General features: G+C 40.4%; 1 protein-coding gene across 1 annotated transcript in view; it reads right to left on the bottom strand.

Moving 5' to 3' along the window:
- rab4a (RAB4a, member RAS oncogene family) overlaps positions 1–24,632 on the bottom strand; it is a 33,584-nt gene that overhangs the window by 1,878 nt on the left and 7,074 nt on the right. The window contains exons 2-6 of the mRNA XM_034187571.1: positions 22,140–22,220; positions 15,909–16,023; positions 11,697–11,759; positions 6,201–6,355; positions 2,908–3,003 (exon numbers count right to left, since the gene is read on the bottom strand). Of these exons, the coding sequence (XP_034043462.1) occupies positions 2,908–3,003; positions 6,201–6,355; positions 11,697–11,759; positions 15,909–16,023; positions 22,140–22,220 (510 nt within the window). The remainder of the gene's footprint in view (positions 1–2,907; positions 3,004–6,200; positions 6,356–11,696; positions 11,760–15,908; positions 16,024–22,139; positions 22,221–24,632) is intronic.

The raw sequence follows: 24,632 nt of genomic DNA on the forward strand, positions 1-24,632 counted from the left end.
ATTGTGGTTGTGTTATGATTTTCCTTTAATCCGGAGTCTAATGGTTTTCAAAATAACAACTGACCATATAGTTCAGAATGCACTTCATAATAAGTAACTGACATTTTCCCCAGGGCAAGTTATAATGAATCACAAAACGAAACAAGTTCTATGCAGGCCCTGAGGTCCACTGAACTGGTGCTTAGCCCCAAATACCATAGCGTGAAGCAGATAAGAAGCTCCAACTCCCGCTGGATTAGACCCCAATCTATTGCAGTTTACTCCTCAAGCCAAGGCTGATACCAGTTTCCAACTGAGTGGACTGGGAAAATGCAAATGTCTTCTAGGTGGAAACAAGTCTAAAGCACATGACTGGAATTGATTCCCAGTCTACAGCTAGGACTGACCCCACATGACTGGACAGAAAGACCATATTAGGAAACGTACTAATGAACAAATGCATGTGAATGAAGTAACTGAACGCAGTGATACACGGAGAATAAGCCGCCGCAACAAATCAGAAGAACCAGTGTGAGAAAGCTGAAAAAAGTGGGAGAGGTGGGCTAGACAATTAAATTTGTGCATGTCACTGAACAATGACATGCATTATTTTAATCATGATTTAGCCATGTTGTAGTTGCTCTGCCTGTAGTCCATGGGCTCTAGTGATGAGCCAAATTGGTCATAGTGTAGTTAATGGCGTTTCAGCAGTAAGCCAGTCTACCACATCATAGTTATTCATATCAAAGTGCTGGGGAGACACTTAACACAGCTAAGAGACAGCTGTTAGGTATTCATTAGTTGTGCTCCCTTGGGAGGCCTTGAGGTGTGTCTATAATTACCAACTCTTAGCTGCTCAGTCAGCCATAAGCCCCTTTCACACGGGGGCTGCTTCCAGTTGCGTAGTGTGTCGTCATGACGCCGCCGCGTGGAAGCAACTCAGTGCCGAGACGATGTATCTCGACGCCACAACAGCACAAGGGACACAAAGGAGGAAGCAAATCGGACGCCAAAAATTAAACATGTTTAATTTTTTTTGCGTCCTGTGCTCGACGCAGAAATTAAGTGTTTTCAGCGCAAGTCAGAGCAACAGGACGGTACTCAGCATGACTGGAAGCAACACACTCACAAGACAACATTACCCGATGCCAATTTATGATTCCTGCTGTGTTCCATTGTTCCCACAGTATAAATCACGCAGGATTGTTTTTATACCATGTACACAATGCAGGAAAAAACACGCTCAAAAAAGAGCACAGAAAAAAAGAAGAAAAAAGCTGATTGCAGCAGCTGCTCCTCCTTGCTCCTGCTCCTTTGTGAGAGAAGACTCTCACAAGAGTGTGTAAATAAAATCCATAAGTCCTGCTCACAGACTGATGGCCAGAGACAGGACATCTCCACATTTACTCACAGACGGTTCTCGCGGTCAAAGGAGGAAAGATAAAATATAACAGAACTCAGAGCGCAGACCTGCAGCTGTGCACAAGAACAAATATAAATTAGAAGAGAAATCAAAGTGCACAGTCCGGCTGCAGCCAAACTGTGCACGTTGATTTCTCTGTGCAGATAACCTGCAGGCTGCGTCCTCACCTCCTCTCTGCCCCCTGCTGCGCGCACCTGACGCAGAAATTCCTGCGTCGTCATGACGCAACAGGAAGCAACTCGAAGTGGGCCCGGTGTGAAACGGGCTATAGATATCACATTACAGACTGTCAAGGAGTTTGGTATGACTGAATACAATGTGACTGAAAATTCCTGGGAGTAATAAGACTAGCCATGACTCTGTGTCTGTCTGTGGCCTTGACTAAAGCCGTTACACTCCACTAGTTCCTGACTCTAAACATCCTCATGCAATAATTTCTTTTCCTGGAACAACGCTTCAGCTGGCATGGAGGCTTATACGAGCTTGTCTTTGTAGTTTTTCTTAACTTTAGGAAAGTGATTCTCAAACTCATCCTCAAGTACCACCTAACCAACAAATTGTCCATCTCTACCTCCTGTGCCACAATCCAATTAGCTCATTCAAGTGTGCAGCCAATCAAGTATGAATAAACACCCGAATAAGCTAATCAGCTTGTGGTAGGGCAGAGAGAGATGAAAAATGTGTAGGTTAAGGCCCCCTGACACGAGCATGACTTTTGATTCATGCACTTGCATGCCTGTTGTTGTGACGATCCCACCCGCTGTGACCACAGCTGGACGCCGTTCTTTGTTCCACCGCCTGCCACATGCTCTGCGCTGGACCGTGTATATAAAATAATTATTTTGTGTCGTATTAATCATTTTCTCTGCAAATTGGTCATTGAAAATGGCTCTAATCGCTTCCTGAATCACAGATGACCGCTCCAGCTTCGGCCGTTCATGCGTGCACATACCGAGCCACAGAAAGTATTTTAACCCATCTAAAAAGGTAATTATTGTCATGGCTTGGTAAAACAGTTGTGTGTTCTTTCCTTCTTGTGTGCCGCTGTTAAAGTGTATTTTTGATAGATTTAACATCTTGTTATAATCCTTCAGACAAGCTGCCCTCTGATGCAGTTTGCTGACGTCACCACTCGCTCTGTTCACTTCAGTTGACGAGCTGCACGTCGTGTTGGTGATTAGATCATGCCACGCAACACCACATTTATGCGTGAAGGATTTTTTGAACATTTCAAAATTCTCTGTGTGCAATAGCACGCACCGGCGCCCCTCTCGAGTCCTGTCTGCACCCGTTAAAGACGGGTTTACTCTCCAGTAAGACACAGGTCTTGTTAGTGCGTGAATCAAAGTCATGCTCGTGTCAGGGGCCCTTTAGGTGATAGTTGAGGACTGGGTTGAGCACCACTGCTTTAGCACTTTGGATCTTTTCTGTAAGTAGTACGACACTTATTAGAACAAGCAAGGATTCGGAGACTATAGATTATAAGTGATAACAGGAGGTCTTACCTGACTCTATCTTGTTGAGTATTTTCCGGGCGCACTGCACAAAGGCCTCCTCAACATTCTCCCCTGTTAGTGCACTGGTCTCTAAGAACATCAGTTCTGACATATGCATGTAGAATCAAGTCAAAATTGTAAACAAACACCCACACCTAAAAACCTACCAAGAAGAACAGCTGCCTAAAAGGTTTCTGGGGTTACAAAAGTAGGCAAAGGTGCTGTTCATTTATATTTAAGATGACTACATTTTAAATAAATATACCCAACTGTATAGTGTTTCGTGACTCTCACTGAAAATGTACACAATGAATGATGGATTAAATAATCTTTGCCTGCAAGCTCACATCATGGTATGTCATTTACAAATTATTTTTGTTGATATAGTAGTTACTCACTTTTTTCAGTTTTATATACATATGTGCAGTTTTTTCTTAAAGCACAATCTCACGGACCACCTAACTCCCCATATATCCAAAAATAATAAGTCTGCTTACCACTCAAACAGTATATTGCAATCTATTAGACTTTGGAGTAATTTCTAAACAGTTCGAGAAACACTTACAGTGAGGAAAATATGTATTTGAACACCCTACGGTTTTGCAAGTTCTCCCACTTAGAAATCATGGAGGGGTCTGAAATTTTCATCTTAGGTGCATGTCCACTGTGAGAGACATAATTTTAAAAAAAAATCTGAAATCACAATGTATGATTTTTTTAATAACTTATTTGCATGATACTGCTGCAAATAAGTATTTCAACACCTGCCAATCAGCAGAAATTCTGTCCCTCAAAGACCTGTTAGTTCGCCTCTAAAAAGTCCACCTCCACTCCACTTCTTATTCCAAATCAGAAGCACCTATTTGAGGTCATTAGCTGCATAAAGACACCTGTCCACCCCACACAATCAGTAAGACTCCAACTATTAACATGGCTAAGACCAAAGAGCTGTCCAAAGACATCAGAGACAAAATTGAAGACCTCCACAAGGCTGGAAAGGGCTACAGGGCAATTGCCAAGCAGCTTGGTGAAAAAAGATCAACTGTTGGAGCAATTATTAGAAAATGGAAGAAGCTAAACATGACTGTCAATCTCCCTCGGACTGGGGCTCCATGCAAGATATCACCTCATGGCATATCAATGATCCTAAGAAAGTTGAGGAATCAGCCCAGAACTGCACAGGAGGAGCTGGTCAATGACCTGAAGAGACCTGGCACCACTGTTTCCAAGGTTACTGTGGGTAATACACTAATACGTCATGGGTTAAAATCAAGCATGGCACGGAAGGTTCCCCTGCTTAAATCAGCACACGTCCAGGCCCATCTTAAGTTTGCCCATGACCATTTGGATGATCCAGAGGAGTCATGGGAGAAAGTTATGTGGTCAGATGAGACCAAAATAGAACTTTCTGGTCCTAATTCCACTCGCTGTGTTTGGAGGAAGAAGAATGCTGAGTACCATCACAAAAACACCGTCCCTACTGTGAAGCATGGGGGTGGAAGCACCATGCTTTGGGGGTGTTTTTCTGCACATGGGACCAGAAGACTGCACTGTATTAAGGAGAGGCTGACCGGGGTCATGTATTGCGAGATTTTGGGGAACAACCTCCTTCCCTCAGTTAGAGCATTGAAGATGGGTCGTGGATGGGTCTTCCAACATGACAATGACCCGAAGCACACAGCCAGAATAACCAAGGAGTGGCTCCGTAAGAAGCATATCAAGGTTCTGGAGTGGACTAGCCAGTCTCCAGACCTAAACCCAATAGAAAATCTTTGGAGGGAGCTCAAACTCCGTGTTTCTCAGCGACAGCCCAGTAGCCTGGCTGATCTAGAGAAGATCTGTGTGGAGGAATGGGCCAAAATCCCTGCTGCAGTGTGTTCAAACCTGGTGAAAAACTACAGGAAACGTTTGACCTCTGTAATTGCAAACAAAGGCTACTGTACCAAATATTAACATTGATTTTCACAGATGTTGAAATACTTATTTGCAGCAGTAACATACAAATAAATTATTAACAAAATCATACATTGTGATTTCTGGATTTATTTATTTTTTTTAGATTATGTCTCTCACAGTGGACATGCACCTAAGATGAACATTTCAGACCCTTCCATGATTTCTCAGTGGGAGAACTTGCAAAATCGCAGGGTGTTCAATATTTATTTTCCTCACTATAAGTTAGAAAATATTACATTTTAAATATGATATTTTATCAGTATTAGGGATGTCACAAATCACAAAAGACACATGGTTTGGTTTGGATATGGTTTGTAGGCCATGGACTTTTCTTTTTTGGAATCAGGAACAGATATAAAAAAGAAACAAACACTACTTTATTTTCCATTTTAAAAATAATTTAATTAGCCAAGAAAAGGAGGAACGTTTGTCTGGGGTCCTGAATGACATTAATTAACACTTAATTGTTAATCAAATTACAACAGTATCATTCACTTAAAAAAGTGTCAAAATCATGAAAAGTAACAACATAAAAAAATAAGAAAGCTGATCTAAGTTTAGAATTTTGTAATTCTTTAAAAATGTCTACATTCTCTGGTGAAATGGAGAAGAATAATAACTTTATTTATATCCATTTCAGAATAAATATATTTGTCCTACCACTACTGATCTGAATTCATTCAGGACCTGTGGAGAGGATGCTCACAAAAAGTTGGGAATATACAGGTTTTCATCCTAACAGCTCTTTATGCCTCCAGATGGCTTATGGCATAGTGGAATTGTTTTTTGCATGTGTTAGAAGAATTAGCACCGTCAATTAGCTCGTTCAAATTGCTGCCCATCATCAAAACAAACTCCGCCATGTTTAGCTAAACGCCGCACCCACTAGTGTGTGCGTGGGTGGGGTTTGCCGCGTGCAATGGTACAAATTGTATGGAACCAAATTTGTACTGTAAATGGAACCACATTTGCACGCCAAATGCAATGCAACACAAATGGGATGAATAATCCATGTCAGGTGACACACAAAGCACCAATCAAATGACATGGATCCACTCAGCCATTATATAATGTCCAATAGATAGTATGCAATGTACTGTTGGAGTGGTAAGCAGAACGATGTGGCCTGAGACTTTTATTTATTTATTTTTGTTGAAGTGGTCCTTGATCTGAAAAGGTTTCAGAAAACTGCTCAAGAAAAAGAACAACTGAATTTCTAGAAGAAAAAAAATTTCCTAAGAAGCAATGCTTTTAAGCTTCAGTTTACTAAGATAGTTAAGTTTCCCACTTCTTTTTTTTTTTTTTACAAAAACAAACATCATTTGAGCACAAAATATTTATCTTACCATTTTCCTGAGCAAAGCGTGAAGCCTCCAGGAACGTAACCTCTCTGTCAGCATCAAGGTCCTTCTTGTTCCCACATAAGATAATGACAATGTTCTGACTGGCCAACATCCTGGCATCGCTCAACCATGTGGTCAGAGCATTGTAAGTTTCACGACTGACAAGTGATCAGAGAGAGAAGTCATTAAAGTGAAATGTCTCTTGTATGAGCTACAGTGGGGCCAAGAGTATTTAGTCAGCCCCTGATTGTGCAAGTTCTCCTACTTAGAAAGATGAGAGAGGTCTGTAATTTTCATCATAGGTACACTTCAATTATGAGAGACAAAATGAGAAAAAAAAAAAATCCAGGAAATCACACTGTAGGATTTTTTTTTTTAAAATTATTTGTAAATTATGGTGGCAAATAAGCATTTGTAACAACTTGTTTCAGAAGCTCTTCTGTCCTCCACCTGTTACCTGTATTAATGGCACCTGTTTGAACTCGTTAGCTGTATAAAAAACACCTATCCACAGCCTCAAACAGTCAGACTCCAAACTCAACCATGGCCAAGACCAAAGAACTGTTGAAGGACACCAGGAAGAAAATTGTAGACCTGCACCAGGCTGGGAAGAGTGAATCTACAATAATCAAGCAGGTTGGTGTGAATGTCGAAACAATGTCGGACTCTGTTGTTTTCTCTGGGCCCCTCCCCAATCAGACCGGGAGTGACATGTTTAGCCGCATGTTCTCATTGAATTGCTGGCTGTCTGAGTGGTGTCCAAAAAATGAGGTGGGCTTCATTGATAATTGGCAAAGCTTCTGGGGAAAACCTGGTCTTGTTAGGAGAGACGGCATCCATCCCACTTTAGAGGGAGCAGCTCTCATTTCTAGAAATCTGGCCAATTTTTTTGGATCCTCCAAACTGTGACTGTCTAGCATTGGGACCAGGAGGCAGAGCTGTGGTCTTATACACCTCTCTGCAGCTTCTCTCCCCCTGCCATCCCCTCATTACCCCATCCCCGTAGAGACGGTGCCTGCTCCCAGACCACCAATAACCAGCAAAAATCTATTTAAGCATAAAAATTCAAAAAGAAAAAATATAGCACCTTCAATTGCACCACAGACTAAAACAGTTAAATGTGGTTTATTAAACATTAGGTCTCTCTCTTCTAAGTCCCTGTTGGTAAATGATATAATAATTGATCAACGTATTGATTTATTCTGCCTAACAGAAACCTGGTTACAGCAGGATGAATATGTTAGTTTAAATGAGTCAACACCCCCGAGTCACACTAACTGTCAGAATGCTCGTAGCACGGGCCGGGGTGGAGGATTAGCAGCAATCTTCCATTCCAGCCTATTAATTAATCAAAAACCTAGACAGAGCTTTAATTCATTTGAAAGCTTGTCTCTTAGTCTTGTCCATCCAAATTGGAAGTCCCAAAAACCAGTTTTATTTGTTATTATCTATCGTCCACCTGGTCGTTACTGTGAGTTTCTCTGTGAATTTTCAGACCTTTTGTCTGACTTAGTGCTTAGCTCAGATAGGATAATTATAGTGGGCGATTTTAACATCCACACAGATGCTGAGAATGACAGCCTCAACACTGCATTTAATCTATTGTTGGACTCTATCGGCTTTGCTCAAAAAGTAAATGAGTCCACCCACCACTTTAATCATATTCTAGATCTTGTTCTGACTTATGGTATGGAAATAGAAGACTTAACAGTATTCCCTGAAAACTCCCTTCTGTCTGATCATTTTTTAATAACATTTACATTTACCCTGTTGGACTACCCTGCAGTGGGGAATAAGTTTCATTACACTAGAAGTCTTTCAGAAAGCGCTGTAACTAGGTTTAAGGATATGATTCCTTCTTTATGTTCTCTAATGTCATATACCAACACAGAGCAGAGTAGCTACCTAAACTCTGTAAGGGAGTTAGAGTATCTCGTCAATAGTTTTACATCCTCATTGAAGACAACTTTGGATGCTGTAGCTCCTCTGAAAAAGAGAGCTTTAAATCAGAAGTGTCTGACTCCGTGGTATAACTCACAAACTCGTAGCTTAAAGCAGATAACCCGTAAGTTGGAGAGGAAATGGCGTCTCACTAATTTAGAAGATCTTCACTTAGCCTGGAAAAAGAGTTTGTTGCTCTATAAAAAAGCCCTCCGTAAAGCTAGGACATCTTTCTACTCATCACTAATTGAAGAAAATAAGAACAACCCCAGGTTTCTTTTCAGCACTGTAGCCAGGCTGACAAAGAGTCAGAGCTCTATTGAGCTGAGTATTCCATTAACTTTAACTAGTAATGACTTCATGACTTTCTTTGCTAACAAAATTTTGACTATTAGAGAAAAAATTACTCATAACCATCCCAAAGATGTATCGTTATCTTTGGCTGCTTTCAGTGATGCCGGTATTTGGTTAGACTCTTTCTCTCCGATTGTTCTGTCTGAGTTATTTTCATTAGTTACTTCATCCAAACCATCAACATGTTTATTAGACCCCATTCCTGCCAGGCTGCTCAAGGAAGTCCTACCATTATTTAATGCTTCAATCTTAAATATGATCAATCTATCTTTGTTAGTTGGTTATGTACCACAGGCCTTTAAGGTGGCAGTAATTAAACCATTACTTAAAAAGCCATCACTTGACCCAGCTATCTTAGCTAATTATAGGCCAATCTCCAACCTTCCTTTTCTCTCAAAGATTCTTGAGAGGGTAGTTGTAAAACAGCTAACTGATCACCTGCAGAGGAATGGTCTATTTGAAGAGTTTCAGTCAGGTTTTAGAATTCATCATAGTACAGAAACAGCATTAGTGAAGGTTACAAATGATCTTCTTATGGCTTCGGACAGTGGACTTATCTCTGTGCTTGTTCTGTTGGACCTCAGTGCTGCTTTTGATACTGTTGACCATAAAATTTTATTACAGAGATTAGAGCATGTCATAGGTATTAAGGGCACTGCGCTGCGGTGGTTTGAATCATATTTGTCTAATAGATTACAGTTTGTTCATGTAAATGGGGAATCTTCTTCACAGACTGAAGTTAATTATGGAGTTCCACAAGGTTCTGTGCTAGGACCAATTTTGTTCACTTTGTACATGCTTCCCTTGGGCAGTATTATTAGACGGTATTGCTTAAATTTTCATTGTTACGCAGATGATACCCAGCTTTATCTATCCATGAAGCCAGAGGATACACACCAATTAGCTAAACTGCAGGATTGTCTTACAGACATAAAGACATGGATGACCTCTAATTTCCTGCTTTTAAACTCAGATAAAACTGAAGTTATTGTACTTGGCCCCACAAATCTTAGAAGCATGGTGTCTAACCAGATCGTTACTCTGGATGGCATTTCCCTGATCTCTAGTAATACTGTGAGAAATCTTGGAGTCATTTTTGATCAGGATATGTCATTCAAAGCGCATATTAAACAAATATGTAGGACTGCTTTTTTGCATTTACGCAATATCTCTTTTAGGTTGTCCTAAAAGTTCCCTAAAAAGCCTTCAGTTGGTTCAGAATGCTGCAGCTAGAGTACTGACGGGGACTAGCAGGAGAGAGCATATCTCACCCGTGTTGGCCTCTCTTCATTGGCTTCCTGTTAATTCTAGAATAGAATTTAAAATTCTTCTTCTTACTTATAAGGTTTTGAATAATCAGGTCCCATCTTATCTTAGGGACCTCGTAGTACCATATTACCCCATTAGAGCGCTTCGCTCTCAGACTGCGGGCTTACTTGTGGTTCCTAAGGTTTGTAAGAGTAGAATGGGAGGCAGAGCCTTCAGCTTTCAGGCTCCTCTCCTGTGGAACCAGCTCCCAATTCAGATCAGGGAGACAGATACCCTCTCTACTTTTAAGATTAGGCTTAAAACTTTCCTTTTCGCTAAGGCTTATAGTTAGGGCTGGATCGGGTGACCCTGGACCATCCCTTGGTTATGTTGCTTTAGACGTAGACTGTGGGGGGTTCCCATGATGCACTGTTTCTTTCTCTTTTTGCTCCGTATGCATCACTCTGCATTTAATCATTAGTGATCGATCTCTGCCCCCCTTCTCGGCATGTCTTTTTCCTGGTTCTTTCCCTCAGCCCCAACCAGTCTCAGCAGAAGACTGCCCCTCCCTGAGCCTGGTTCTGCTGGAGGTTTCTTCCTGTTAAAAGGGAGTTTTTCCTTCCCACTGTGGCCAAGTGCTTGCTCATAGGGGGTCGTTTTGACCGTTGGGGTTTTTCATAATTATTGTATGGCCTTGCCTTACAATGTGGAGCGCCTTGGGGCAACTGTTTGTTGTGATTTGGCGCTATATAAGAAAAAAGTTGATTGATTGATTGATTGAATAAATCAACTGTGGGAACAATTGTAAGAAAATGGAAGACATACAAGACCATTGATAATCTCCCTCAATCTGGGGCTCCACGCAAGCTTTCATCCCATGGGGTCAAAATGATGAAAATGGTGAGCAAAAATCCCAGAACTACACGGAGGGACCTGATGAAGGACCTGCAGAGAACTGGGACCAAAGTAACAAAGGCTATACACTACGCAGAGAGGGACTCAAGTCCTGCAGTGCCAGGCGTGTCCCCCTGCTTAAGCCAGTACATGTCCAGGCCCATCTGAAGTTTGCCAGAGAGCATATGGATGATCCAGAAGAGGATTGGGAGAATATCATGTGATCAGATGAAACCAAAATAGAAGTTTTTGGTAAAAACTCAACTCGTCATATTTGGAGGAAGACAAATGCTGAGTTGTATCCCAAGAACACCAAATCTACTGTGAAGCATGGGGGTGGAGACATCGCTGTTTTTCTGCATAGGGGACAGGACGACTGATCCGTGTTAAGGGAAGAATGAACGGGGCCATGTATCGGGAGATTTTAAGCCAAAACCTCCTTCCTTCAGTGAGAGCATTGACGATGCATGACAATGATCCCAAACATACCGCTCGGGCAATGAAGGAGTGGCTCCGTAAATAGCATTTCATGGTCCTGGAGTGGCCAAGCCAGTCTCCAGACCTCAACTCCATAGAAAATTTGTTGAGGGAGTTGAAAGTCCATGTTGCCCAGCATCAGCCCCAAAACATCACTGCTCTAGAGGAGATCTGCATGGAGGAATAGGCCAAAATACCAGCGACAGTGTGTGAAAACCTGGTGAAGACTTACAGGAAACGTTTGACCTCTGTCATTGCCAACAAAGCTTATGTTACAAACTATTGAGTTGAACTTTTGTTATGGCCGAATACTTATTTTCCACCATAATTTACAAATAAAGTCTTTAAAAATCCTAGAATGTGGTTCCTGGATTTTTTTTTTCCTCATTTTGTCTCTTATAGTTGAAGTGTATCTATGATGAAAATTACACACGTCTTTCATCTTTCTAAGTAGGAGAACTTGCACAATCTGGGGCTGACTAAATACTTTTTGGCCCCAGTGTAGAAGTGGGGAAAGAGGAAAATAAAAAAAGGACCTCAAGAGGCAGCCAAAAACCATTTCAGCTGATTAGTTGAAGTACTTACCTGGTGATGTCATAAACAAGCAGCGCTCCAGCTGCTCCTCTGTAGTAACTTCTAGTCACTGACCTGATGAACAGAATAAACAAGAGTTAAAAGGGTTTTTACAGTCTCTCAAAGCACTGTACAGTGTAGCATTCCCACTCCTTGTATTAAATATAGGAGCATGTACACACTGGTGAGAGAGAGTACCAGTTCATGTTGTAATAAAATTACACGTATAAGTACCATTTGTTACGATGACATAATATTACAAATGGTAAAATAGCCAAAATTATTGTTCAATGTTACTTGTGAAAAGTAATCCCACGCGATCTGGTTTCTATACTGCACTGGTTATTGCAACCATAAACAGTACAAAATACCAGCATATTTGCTCACTCTCCATTGACTACGGTTGACTCTGGCGCTAGCCTACTGTAAAGAGACCCATCCAATATGGCGGTGATGCGCACATCATGCTGTTGGCCCTCGACGAGTCGATGCATGTCACAGGCCCAGCATGCTGCCATACCACACAGCTGACTGGGATGTGACAACTGGAATACACCTATCATGACATATAGCTGCCACAACAGAAATAAAAATAAAAACCCAACTTTGGACCTTCACAACACTGGGCGAACACCAACCACGCGAGAGCTGTCAGTTCCCAGTGTTAGTTCACAAAAGTGTTGCCCCCCTGACATATAAATCCCATATGACGTGGCGTTCCGTGCCAGCATGGCAGCCCACTGCACGTCATGGCACGTCACGTACTTCGGAATCTCTTGTACAAAATACAAGAGATTTGTTAGAACTAATAGCAATTAAATTAAAACTGACAAAAAGAATAAAAAATTCAAACAATTAAAACAAGGAGTAAAATTGCAAATCAAAACCACTAAGTCATTATCAACTCTAAGAAACGGAAAACAGATACACCTCGTTCTTTGTTCTACGCTACGGAAAAAAAAAAAGATTTGTCTGCATATTAATTTTCATGCAGCTTCAAGGTTTCTGTCTATTTCACTTTATTTTTGCCTATATATATATTTTTTTTTTCTTGAATGGCGGGGGTGACAGCCAATCAGAGTAAAGCAGCACTGTGACATCAGTGGTTGGTGTCCCTAAAACCACTCCGTTTATGTGTTTATATAACATGTTTCTCATATGTTATGCAAACGCTAGTGAGAAATAAACATTTTTAAAGCCCCTTTCACACCAGTGTCGCAGACCGAACGGTCTGCCTCTAAAAAAATAAAATAAAATAAATTGGTCCGCCTTTTGCATCTGCGCATGCATCATTTTGGACCACAGCAGCACGTCTGAGACAGAGTCTCTTCACCCAAAGCAATCAAATGGATTAATGGGATTATAACCATCAGATGATAAAGGTAAAACCTCTTAAATCATTCTAAAGTCAGTTTTAAGCAGAAATGAGGCCGTTTTAAGCAGAAACTCGATGAAATTCCGTGATGGTTTGAAATGACCAACGTGCAGTGAACGCATCAGCTAGCAGCTCATTTAGCTGCAGCGCTCTGAATGCTTCCACCACATTTTATGATGAAATAATGCTGAATTTATGTGGAAATGATTGTTGTACAAAAGCTTGAGATATCCTTCAGTGAGATAGATGATGAATGGTGTGCAGTTTGAAGCAGAAACGAGGTGTTAATCCGTAAACCGTGTCATCAGGGGGACCGATTTTTAGTGGGAACTGTTCAGTCAGCAACACCGGCACAAACGTAGAGTTGCGTATTGCACCGGGTTAAGCAGCTCTACGCCCACTTTAAACAGCTCTACGCTGAGTTTTTGCTCCCCTATGCAGCAGTATGCTGAGAGCTATACGAGGAGGATGCAAGAAATTAAACATGTTTAATTTTTTCAGAATATAACACTTGATGCAGAAAGTATGCAGTTTTTAAGCAAGTCTACACAACACACCGCAACTGTTTGTAAATCTACACAACAGTGCGCTACTGTACAATAAGCCTCTGCAATTCTACACCTCAGGGCGACAAATCCTTTTAACAGTACATATCTGGATTGATAGATTTTATTCATCACAGTGAAGCTTCAAAACCACGGAAGAACAGGCGAGCCAAGCTTCCACTTCAGAGGACATGTCCACTGTCCACTCCTCACAGACTGATAGCCAGCGGGAGGACATTTCCACGTCCAGGTTAACTGTCCATCTCCACTTCTCATGCACATAACATGCACGCGGTTGCTGGCAGCCATGCTAACGTCTCACAGACGTTAGCATGGCGACGTCACAGGCTGGTCTAGCTAACTGTAAAACTCCATTTCATTTGTGTGTAAATAACCTCTTTGTCATATATTATGTACAAGCTAGCGAAACAAACACTTTTAAAACTGAAAAAGCTGTTTTTGTAACCCAATAATACCTCTGGAGTGATTTACGAGACATTTTGTGGATGTCAGCGTGCACGCCAAGACACACACATACAACCTCCTGCAAATGCCGTTAAGACATATGTTGTTTATGACTGATTGAGCGGCTTTATTGAACATGTACATAAGACAATTGCAACTTAGTAATTATTTAAACAACTGCAAATTATAAAGAAGACAATGCTCATATGGGTGTGGGTATTTTAGCATTGCATTATATTTTTTGTGCACTGCACCTTTGGCAAATACGTCTACCGAGCGCGTCTTTATGCACCGCCATACTGGAAAGGAGCGACAGAAAACTCCTTTTCTGCAAGCAGACAGTGAGAGTACAGTGGCTGGAGTCTCAACACGTTTATTGAACATACCCAGAATATGCTCTGACTGATTCATCAACATTTTTTTTTCCAAATGATAGTGGAGCAAATGTGGCTGAAATGGGTCTCACAACTGTACAACATGAGACTGCAGTGCAAATTAGTGTGCAAGGAAAAATGTAGTTTTAAAAACATTCAAATTTCAGAGGATGTACTTAATATTTTACACCTTAATGACTATTGTGACCTACAATTAGATTATTGTGGATGGGATGCAATTATGCTCGTACATATCTGTGTGCATGCACGCAAACAGCATTATAATTTCATGTGCATTTCATTTTTGAGCATGATTCAGGCACTCCAATGCGTGAATGGGAATGCTGCAATGATGACTGACATTCACCCTTTCATCCACATGCTCAAAAAATTACATAGATGCTTTGTACATTGCTCTGCTTCACACCGGTGTCCCAATTTACCTTCACCCCAGGATATCTTCTCCCGGGGGTAAGTTGTCCTAGGATATCTCTGCCCCCCCCTACAAAGCAAGTTTGCTGCAGAATTCTCACCCATTTCATCCTATCTAGATTTATACAGTGGAAAACAACATTGATACTAGAGGTCTCGATGATGCGGTCTTGCCCTGGACTGATTGTAAGCCATTTGATAGAAAACCTCTTCCCATCTTGAACACATATCTACTTGTGGATACACAAAGGTTGGCTATAGAAGCAAGATCCTCCATTATGAAGTGACTGACCCCTCATTTGTGTAAATTCTCTCAATTCACATCTATAATTTTTCCCTGGTCATGTATTATCTGACCTTCCCACGTAAGGATGTGGTGGGGAATAAGATATCCTGGCCTGGGTTGCTACATCATCATTTAATACTGCCAAAGTTATGTTGGGCTGAATTTAGTGATACATTGTACAGAATTATAGATATTGGGGGGGGGGGGGGGGACATCTTACCCCCCACCCCATCATGGACAGATGTTCTATAATATTTCAGGGTGTCAATCAGGTCCATATATATGTACAGTATGACTGAACAGAATAGGAATAGAGTAGAATCGGAAATACTAATAATGCAGATAGCTATAGTTGGATACAGAAAGAATATCATTCACTGTCAATCAAACTGTGCTTTCTCTGGGACCATAAGACATCCATGAGAAATAGAGTTTAAAGGGTTGCTCTATCCTGATTGGGCCTTGTCAAGGTTCAGGTAAGCTTTAATCAGTGCTGTTGTCTTTCTGTGGGGGGGATATCCTAGGATATCCAGGGGGGGGAGTTATATTGTTACACCAGGACCAACTTGGGGAATAAGGACCTTGCTCAATGACAACTTAGCATTAGGATAATTCACTGTCCCAAGTTATTTCACTAACAGTTAGGTCAATACTTCCCAGGTGTGTGGAGATAAAACAAAGTAAACAAGTTATGCGACTAAATACTTCAGGGTTTTTCCCCCTTGGCTCTTTCAATGTTATTCTTACCTGAACCTTTCTTGTCCTGCAGTGTCCCAAATCTGTAGTTTGACCATTTTGTTGACCACACTGATGATCTTTGACCCAAATTCCACACCAATAGTGTGGTTAGATTCATCCTTAACTGTAAAAAAAACACAATGAAACAAAAATAATAATAAATTACATTATTTTAACTAAATTACTGTTTGGACTTTATTCATTCTCTATCATTCATAAATGCAGAGGAAAAAATATACAATGTGGTTAGCTTCATCCAAATATTTTATAAACACATTTAAAAAAAAAAAATAAGTGTGAAAATGGCTGAATCTAGGAATGCATTGAAAGTCTGATTTTAGTCTTGATCAAGGACAAATCACAAACCCAGACATACTGATTCCTAACTCATCTTCTCAAGCCTTGCAATCAGGGAATTCATGGATTTACAGCGTCATCACCAACCTTCCCTCACCAACAAATGCACCCAAGTCGCAGTCCGACCAAACACTCATTGCAAATGTAACCCACAGGAAAAATATTTATTATAAATATAAATGAATTTCATTTTTTTTGTGTGGGTGACCTAAAATGTGTCTGTCATGTAACGTCATCACGCACGTACTGCGTACAGCCAATCATGCGCTTCAGTTGAGTATGTAAGTCCTCCGCTTCCTCCCACTGCAGATGCGGGGAGAGGAAGTTAGCGTATGGCTCCAACAGGTATGCTTCGGTAATTTTTAATCTTATTTAAATTATTTTGTACATTTTTATTAAGTTACATGCCTCTTTCAGGCCTCGGACTATATCTGCCTCTAGAACATCGGGTTTCGCTGTGAGGGATCTCTGAGAGGAATTGGTGAGTCTGTTTGTTGGTGCTATGGTTAGCATGTTGCCTAGCTGGGCGTTAGCTGCGCCCATTCAAAGCGGTGTATTTTAATACTAACTGTAGCCAAAGTTTATAGGATGTGTTTACAAGCCGCATCGGCTAAATCTCTGAATGTTTACATGTTGTTACTTTACTATGCATTTTTCTTTTATTAATGGAGATGTTGTGAATGTGTACACTGAACTGGAATGACATTTGTGAAGAAGCTAGCTAGTAGTATTTGTTTAGTGATCTGTGGTCCTGTTGTTTACATGTAGGCCAGGTCCTTTTGGGTACCCCATGATGGCGAGCTGAGCCCGAACCTGAAATAGCAACAACTTAAAGAACTTTTCCAATCCATCAGTGCGGCAGGAGGCTGGATGGCCTAACCTCTCCCCCTCTCATTTGTGCGGGTTTTTATTGCACAACCTTGAAGACTGCGTTGAATTGTACCGCGCATATGAATTATTACTTTTGCACAAATTCTGTGCTCTGGACTCTTGCGATTTTGCACAAATTAAAACTGGTGCTTATGGACTTTTAGAAAGAAATGCACTTTACTGTCAGAATGGTGGATTTATTGGAAAATGCAGTGAACTTTATTTTGTATTGCTGTTGATTGATATTGTGGTGGAAGATATTTTGTGATCTACGAATGAACTATAACACCAGTGCACTTTGTAATGAAAGAGCTGTGTGAAACCTGGGTAACATGTCTGAACTATTCAATGTTTGTTAGTATAATATCTGCAGAATTGTAAATATATTCTTGAACTCTCAATAATAAGGCAACAGCCACTAAAAGAAGGTATTTGTCACTCTCTTTATTCATTGCATCGCACCTCCCAGAGTCGAGTCTATAACTTCTGATATTGGCCTACCAGTTCTATTAAATTTTTTCCATTTCCTTTTTTCCCTGTAGCATTATATAATCATATCTGCTACACAAGCAAGCACTGAACAGAGTAACAGCTAGAACACATCCCTGACAAATGCCAAAATTTGATTCAAAAAAGTCAGAGACTCTGTCTCCATTCAAAATACCTGTGTTTAGGCCAGCTATGATGTCCAGCTATTAATAGGGCTCCCACAAATTGCAGCCGATCCACCAAATCAAACATTTTGCTAAAGTCACTATAGATCACAAAGAAACCCTGGTGAAATTGATACTTAACTGAGTGTGAAACTAGACTGAGCTGGTCACTGAGTGTGAAACTAGACTGAGCTGGTCACTGAGTGTGAAACTAGACTGAGCTGGTCACTGAGTGGCATGCAGCTGGCACATGAATCCTAATGACAATGACCCTTGTAAATATCTCTCTATGTACATAGAGCGGTGGAACAACCCTGCAGCTATTACAATCCTGGTGATCACCCTTTCCTTTCCAGAGATAAAAAAAAAAAGTCCTTTCTTCCAGTCAGTTGGGATGAAAGCTACTATCTCTCCCCCATGGAAAAAGCAACTGCTGGCACCTGAGATGTCGAAGACTTTGGCAGGAGGATCGGCTTTACATAACTCCTCAAAGTAGCTGGTGCAATGGGACAGTACATCAGAATATTTCAACAGAATCATGTCCTCACTTGCTGTGACTGCAGTCAGAAGAGGTGTAGTTTTGGGGGAATACAGTGCTTTGCTTCCTCTCCAAGCAGGCTAAGGGTCATGCGAGCAGTGTGTCACCTGTTTAGATTCCTCTGACAAATGCCTCCTTGTCTACGCTCAGTGCAATCATAGCTCACTTTGTCAAACAGCTATCCAGCAGAATGTTTCTAGAGAAGCTACATGTATGTGGTCAGAGTTCACAGATTAGACACCATTGTAGGCCCTAAAGTTCTGCAGGAGTCTCTTCCCACAAAAACACGAAGGATCTGTTGAGTTCCTTTGTGCTTTGGTGTTGTCTGTCTCTCTTTCCCCCTCTCTCTCCTCCTCTGCTCCTGCCAGTGACACTGTGGACAAGTGATTGCTAATTATGGACACCTGTGGCAGCTGTCACACCTGCACCTCTATCACCAGGCTACTTATTAAACAGATTTCCTTCCAAGCATTGCCAGATGATTACAAATATCAAGCTGTACCTCTGGTCCTCCGAGTTGTAGTACTTGCTTTGTCTGTACCTGTGTCTTAGTAAATTCTCCCCACTAGTTGGTGTCACCTGACCCATTGTTCTCTCTTCCTCCAATTGAACTCTGCATTTCTTCAACAAAGCAGTTACATTTTGGCAACTGCCCCCATGCATTTTGGGTCCTAATCCTGTTGTTTGAACTGTTGGCAGAACTGAACATAACAGGATCTCAGTTACACCACCAGGACTGGTGGAACATGTCCAGTGGTGCGACTCTGGATCCTGCACCCATGATCCAGCAACACATAGTACCTTTCTTTTTGCAAGGTCAAGTATTGTTGAGCCATTTCACCATACAGTGGATCCAGAAAGCATTCACAGTGCTTCACTTTTTCCAGTTTATGTTACAGCCTTATTCCAAAATGGATGAAATTCCCCCCTCCCCAATACCTCATTTTGTTGTTGGGTTTTTTTTGGGTTTTTTTTTTTTTTGCAAATTTATTTAAAAAGCCTTTCACAGCCTTTGCCATGAAGCTCAAAATTGAACTCAGGTGCATCCTGTTTCCACTGATGATCCTTGAGACGTTTCTACAACTTAATTGGAGTCCACCTAGGGTAACTTTAGTTCATTGGACATGATTTGGAGAGGCACCTGTCTACATAGAAGGTCCCACAAACGACAGTGCATGCCAGGACACAAACCAAGCAACTCTGTGGAGAGAGGAGAACCTTCCAGAAAGACAACCATCTCTGCAGCAATCCACCAATCAGCTGTAAGGTAGAGTGGCCAGATGGAAGCCACTTCTAATTACAACCCCAATTCCAATAAAGTTGGGATGTTGTGTAAAATGTAAATAAAAACAGAATACAATGATTTGCAAATCCTCTTCAACATATATTCAACTGAATACACCACAAAGACAAGATATTTAGTGTTCAAACTGATAAACTTTATTGTTTTGTGGCAAATATTTGCTCAGTTTGAAATGGATGCCTGCAACACGTTTCAAAAAAGCTGGGACAGTGGTATGTTTACCACTGTGTTACATCACCTTTCCTTCTAACAACACTCAATAAGTGTTTGGGAACTGGGGACACTAATTGTTGAAGCATTGTAGGTGGAATTCTTTCCCATTCTTGCTTGATGTACAACTTCAGTTGTTCAACAGTCCGGGGTCTCCGTTGTCGTATTTTGCGCTTCATAATGTGCCACATTTTCAATGGGCGACAGGTCTGGACTGCAGGCAGGCCAGTCTAGTACCCGCACTCTTACTATGAAGCCACGCTGTTGTAACACATGCAGAATGTGGCTTGGAATTGGGGTTGTAAAAGGCACATGGCGGCCCACCTGGAGTTTGCCAAAAGGCACCTGAAGGACTCTCAGACCATGAGAAACAAAATTCTCAAACAGACAGACAAACTACAACCGACCAAAGCTGCTTTTCCCAAAAATGAGACGTCCTCCATTCCCTCAGGGAGAACTTATCCCAGCGAGTCTCAGCGTTCCAGTCCAAGCACAGCATTGCAGCAGCACTCCAGGCGTGAGTATCATAAGGGAGGCCGTGACCAAAGTAACAATTTACATTTATATCTCTCTGAAACACTGTTGCCTGCATTTTAGGGCCAAATTTTGTTAAGCAAAGCCTTCGGTTTTTTTTTTTGTTTGTTTTTTAATATTTGTTACAGCCTTACTTTAAAGCCAAAAGAAAGAGGCATCAGAGCAAAACATGCAAGAGTGTAGAAATGTGTGTCACTGCACAGAAGCTAATTTATACACAGCAGTTTACTGTAGAAAATCCTTACAAATGTTTTTTAAACTTCAAGATTAATTTCTGATTACTCTACATTTTGAAGTAAAAAAAAAAAACACCAAAGAAGGACCTTTATAAGCTCATAAAGCAAAAGCTTCCATGGCGTAGAAGTCTAAACACTCCCCGAACCTTCAGCTTCTTAAGGTGATTTTTCCTATCCCATTACGCTGAGAAAAAAAATCCGACTGAGAACCCTGCAGAGACATCCTGGAAGAAAACCTGCTCCAGAACGCTCTTGATCTCAGAATAAGGTGACTGTTCATCTTTCAACAGGACAATAGCCCTAAGCACACAGCCAAGATATCAAAGAAGTGGCTTCAGGACAACTCTATGAATGCCTTTGAGAGGCTCAGCCAGCCAGAGCCCAGACCTGAATCCAACTGAACATCTCTGGAGAGCTCAGAAAATGGCTGTGCACTGACGCTCCCCATCCAACCTGATGATTGAGAGGTGCAGCAAAGAGGAATAGGCAAAACTGCCCAAAGATAGGTGCGCCAAGCTTGTGGCATCATATTCAAGAAGACATGAGGCTGTAATTGCTGCCAAAGGTGCTTCAACAAAGTATTGAGCAAAGAGTGTGAATACTTATATACAGGTGATTTCTGAGTTTATTTTTAAATAAATTTGCAACAAAAAAATTATGTTGTTATTATGGGGTGTTGTGAGTAGAATTTTAAGGGAAAAAATTAATACGTAAATGCATTCTGAATTCACTGTAGTTACTAGATCCTTGGGGGCTGAAACTTTGTACCCAGCAATGAGATGTTACTCCTGGCTATTGTAGTGTACACCAGGACAACACACAAGCCATCCAACTAATACCAAAGTCTGAGCCTCATACTTCGCTCTGTGCAAAGAGTAACATCTGACAGCTTCTAATAGAATCTGTACACTACATTAAGTGCTACAGTATACCAACCAATGGAGAGACTACACCAAAAGTAGGTAGTTCCTCTCCACCCACCACAAGCTGGCCAATCTCAGGTTCTGAGAGTCCAGCCATTGTGATCTTTCCAAACTCCCTCGATGCCATTCACACACACACATAAAATGTTCATGTGTTAATGTATGTTTTGTTCCAACACTTACTATGACACAAGTTGCAATGCAGCATTAATTACAATTACATTATTATACAGAAGCTGCAAAACACTGCATCATTTACAACATGATGTGGAAAGACAACACAGACAGTACTTTCACTTGTAGCTTGTATTTATGAATTATTACACTAATGCAGTCTTCACCAACCCTGCTTCTGGAAATGGCCCGTCCTACATGTTTTCCTCTTTGTCTACTCCACTTACAGCTAATTATTTCAGCTTGGTGTGCTCACACCAGACTTAAATAATTGGTGATGGGCAAAACAGAATGGAATATGAAATGTGTAGCAGGGTTATTTCCAAGAGCAGGTCGGTGACAAGTGCACTAAGTCAAGTGCAATATGGGACAGATTAATTGAAACAAGCAAAACAAACAAGCAGTCACTAATGAATGATGTGCAAAAATCACTCCGACTTACATCTCTTCTCTATGAACTGGTGCAGTAGACAGGATTTGCCTGTTCCAGCATTTCCAATCACCAGGAATTTAAACAGAAAATCTGAGGATATAACAGAGAGATGATGATGTTATTAATGCATGCAGTGTATATACACAAGATATAAAAGTATACAGTTTGCAACCCCATAACGACAAGAGCAAGTTAAATATCAGATTAGAAAAAAAAAAGTAAATTTTTGTATTGTATTGCTTTTATCTATATTATAATAGCCAAGTGACCTCTGCGTGCGTGCATATGCATGCATGTATATGGCTTTGATCATTTATGCTGATGTATTTTGGGTCAAGGATGAACGCGGTGAAAATGGAAAGTTGATAGGACTAATATTTTTGGAAAAATTAGCGATATTAGCTAGCAACATGCACCATGAGAGTTCAGAGTTTTGGGGTTTTACATGTTATTTTTCTTCATGTTACTTCAACAGTATTGTTAGTGTTATTGATTTATTGTGTTTTTGTAGTTCAATTGGTTTAGTCAGTTTAATTAAGTGCCATGTTGCTGTAAGAGTGGGAAGTGTAGCGCATTTGATGTCTTCTGCCACATCTGTGGGTGTTTAAAAATAAAAGCACCTGCTTGCGGCAGAAAGCAGAAAAGACAAAAACCTGTGCATGCAACTTCGATTATGGACAAACTGGGGAGACCTGCCGTTTGCTGCTTGGTATGCTTATGTAATTTGGGTCAAGGATGAATGCCACCAAAACAGAACCTTGATAGGACTAATATCTTTGGAGAAACTACAGATATAAGCTAACAACACTGAACAATGGATAGTGATAATTACATTCTGGACTCACATGCCATTCCAGCAGGGGACCGTAAATATATTAAAAGCATGCGTGCATGCGTGATTTTATTTAATAAGTACATAACTGTAAATACGTTAAAAATACATGGATGACACAAGAAAGTGAAAACACTTCTTTCCATTGTGGTTCACTTAAAAATCAAATGAAAAAATAGAAGTAATAATAAAATAATAAACAATAGTGTGTATATGATAAGATCATAAACAATTTATAAATACATTAAGACAGTAAATTAACATTTAAAAAATTACAGAATTAACAGGAAATAAAAGGGTTGAGTAGCTCTTCTAAAAACTGTTGAGGTCTAGGGTTCTAAAAACATTCTGGACTCACACGCTAGTCATACTCATTATAGAAACTTTGCTTTATTACCACCCTTTAAAAATGCAGCTACCTATTTTATAAACACTACCCAATCTACAGCCCGTACGGGCAATGCACTACTTTATTTAAAACCTTAGATAACACATTCCCAGGAAAAAAAATATACATGAAAGAGAATGGATGGGTCAAATCAGAGGTTAACAAAAGGCAAGGGAAGTTTCAAAGACAGATGGACGAAAGAATATGTGCCAAGTGGTTTTGCAATTTCACACTGATATTGTTATACTGTTTATACAATAGCAATGAAAGGGCAGTTTATATGAATTTTATTGTTAGGCTACAGCAATTCAAACTGTACAGTTAAGCAGGATAATGTCAGTAATTTACAGCTCTTCAAACTTTCTAACAAAATTGCGTGATGACTGAATTGCTAATTTTATGATGCCATGAAAGAAAAAATTAAGCTCAGTCTGTCTTTCAAAGCTGATCCATTATTTTGGGGTGCCAAATATTGTAAATAAAAATTTGAGCTTTACGCTTCCATTCAGAGCTGATATATTGCTTTCTGAATATGCAAATACAGGTTCAAAATTGGTTCACGCCATGGTATGGTACCCTACTTTGCAAATCTTTTTCACTATGAAGGCGTTTGAGCTACATAAAAAAAATTTGACATAAAGTTGGTATATCAATATGCTCTCCACAAAAAAAAAAATTATGAAGTGGCTGAGCACTTGCCCACATGGTCAAATCATAAAGAGACTGGAGGCCAATTTTTGACATTCTACGATCATGTTCGATTTTCAAGAGTCAATAATTCAAAAACCCTTCAAGTTATGACCACAAGGTTTTACACACATAACTACCCCAGATATGTGTATTCTACAATATTAAGATATCCATTGAATCCCTTCTTTAGTACAGGCCTTTGAAATTTTGCAATTTTTTGCAAGAATGGACAAAACTGCCATTTTTGTGATGCCACCAATGAAAAATTAGCTCTGTATCCCATTTTTGAAATTGACTACTGTATCTGGGGTGCCAAAATAGGGCTATTCCAAATTTGAACTTTATATCTGCATTTTTTAGCTGAAATAATGCCTTTTAAAAATGGGGGAAAAAAGATCAAACTGCATTCACGAGTGTAAAATAGGATTGGGGTACCCTGATTAAAAAAATTCTATCTAAAAAACTACTTGGAATTAAGCAGAAATATTTTTTGCATGTGTTCATCAAACATATGTGGGTACTTCTTTAAATAAATCAGGAGAATCCCAAGTCAGTGATTCACATGGAATGACCCTTTGTTAAAAGACAAGCA

This window comes from Thalassophryne amazonica, chromosome 2 (genome assembly GCF_902500255.1).
Source record: "Thalassophryne amazonica chromosome 2, fThaAma1.1, whole genome shotgun sequence".
Lineage (NCBI taxonomy): Eukaryota > Metazoa > Chordata > Actinopteri > Batrachoidiformes > Batrachoididae > Thalassophryne > Thalassophryne amazonica.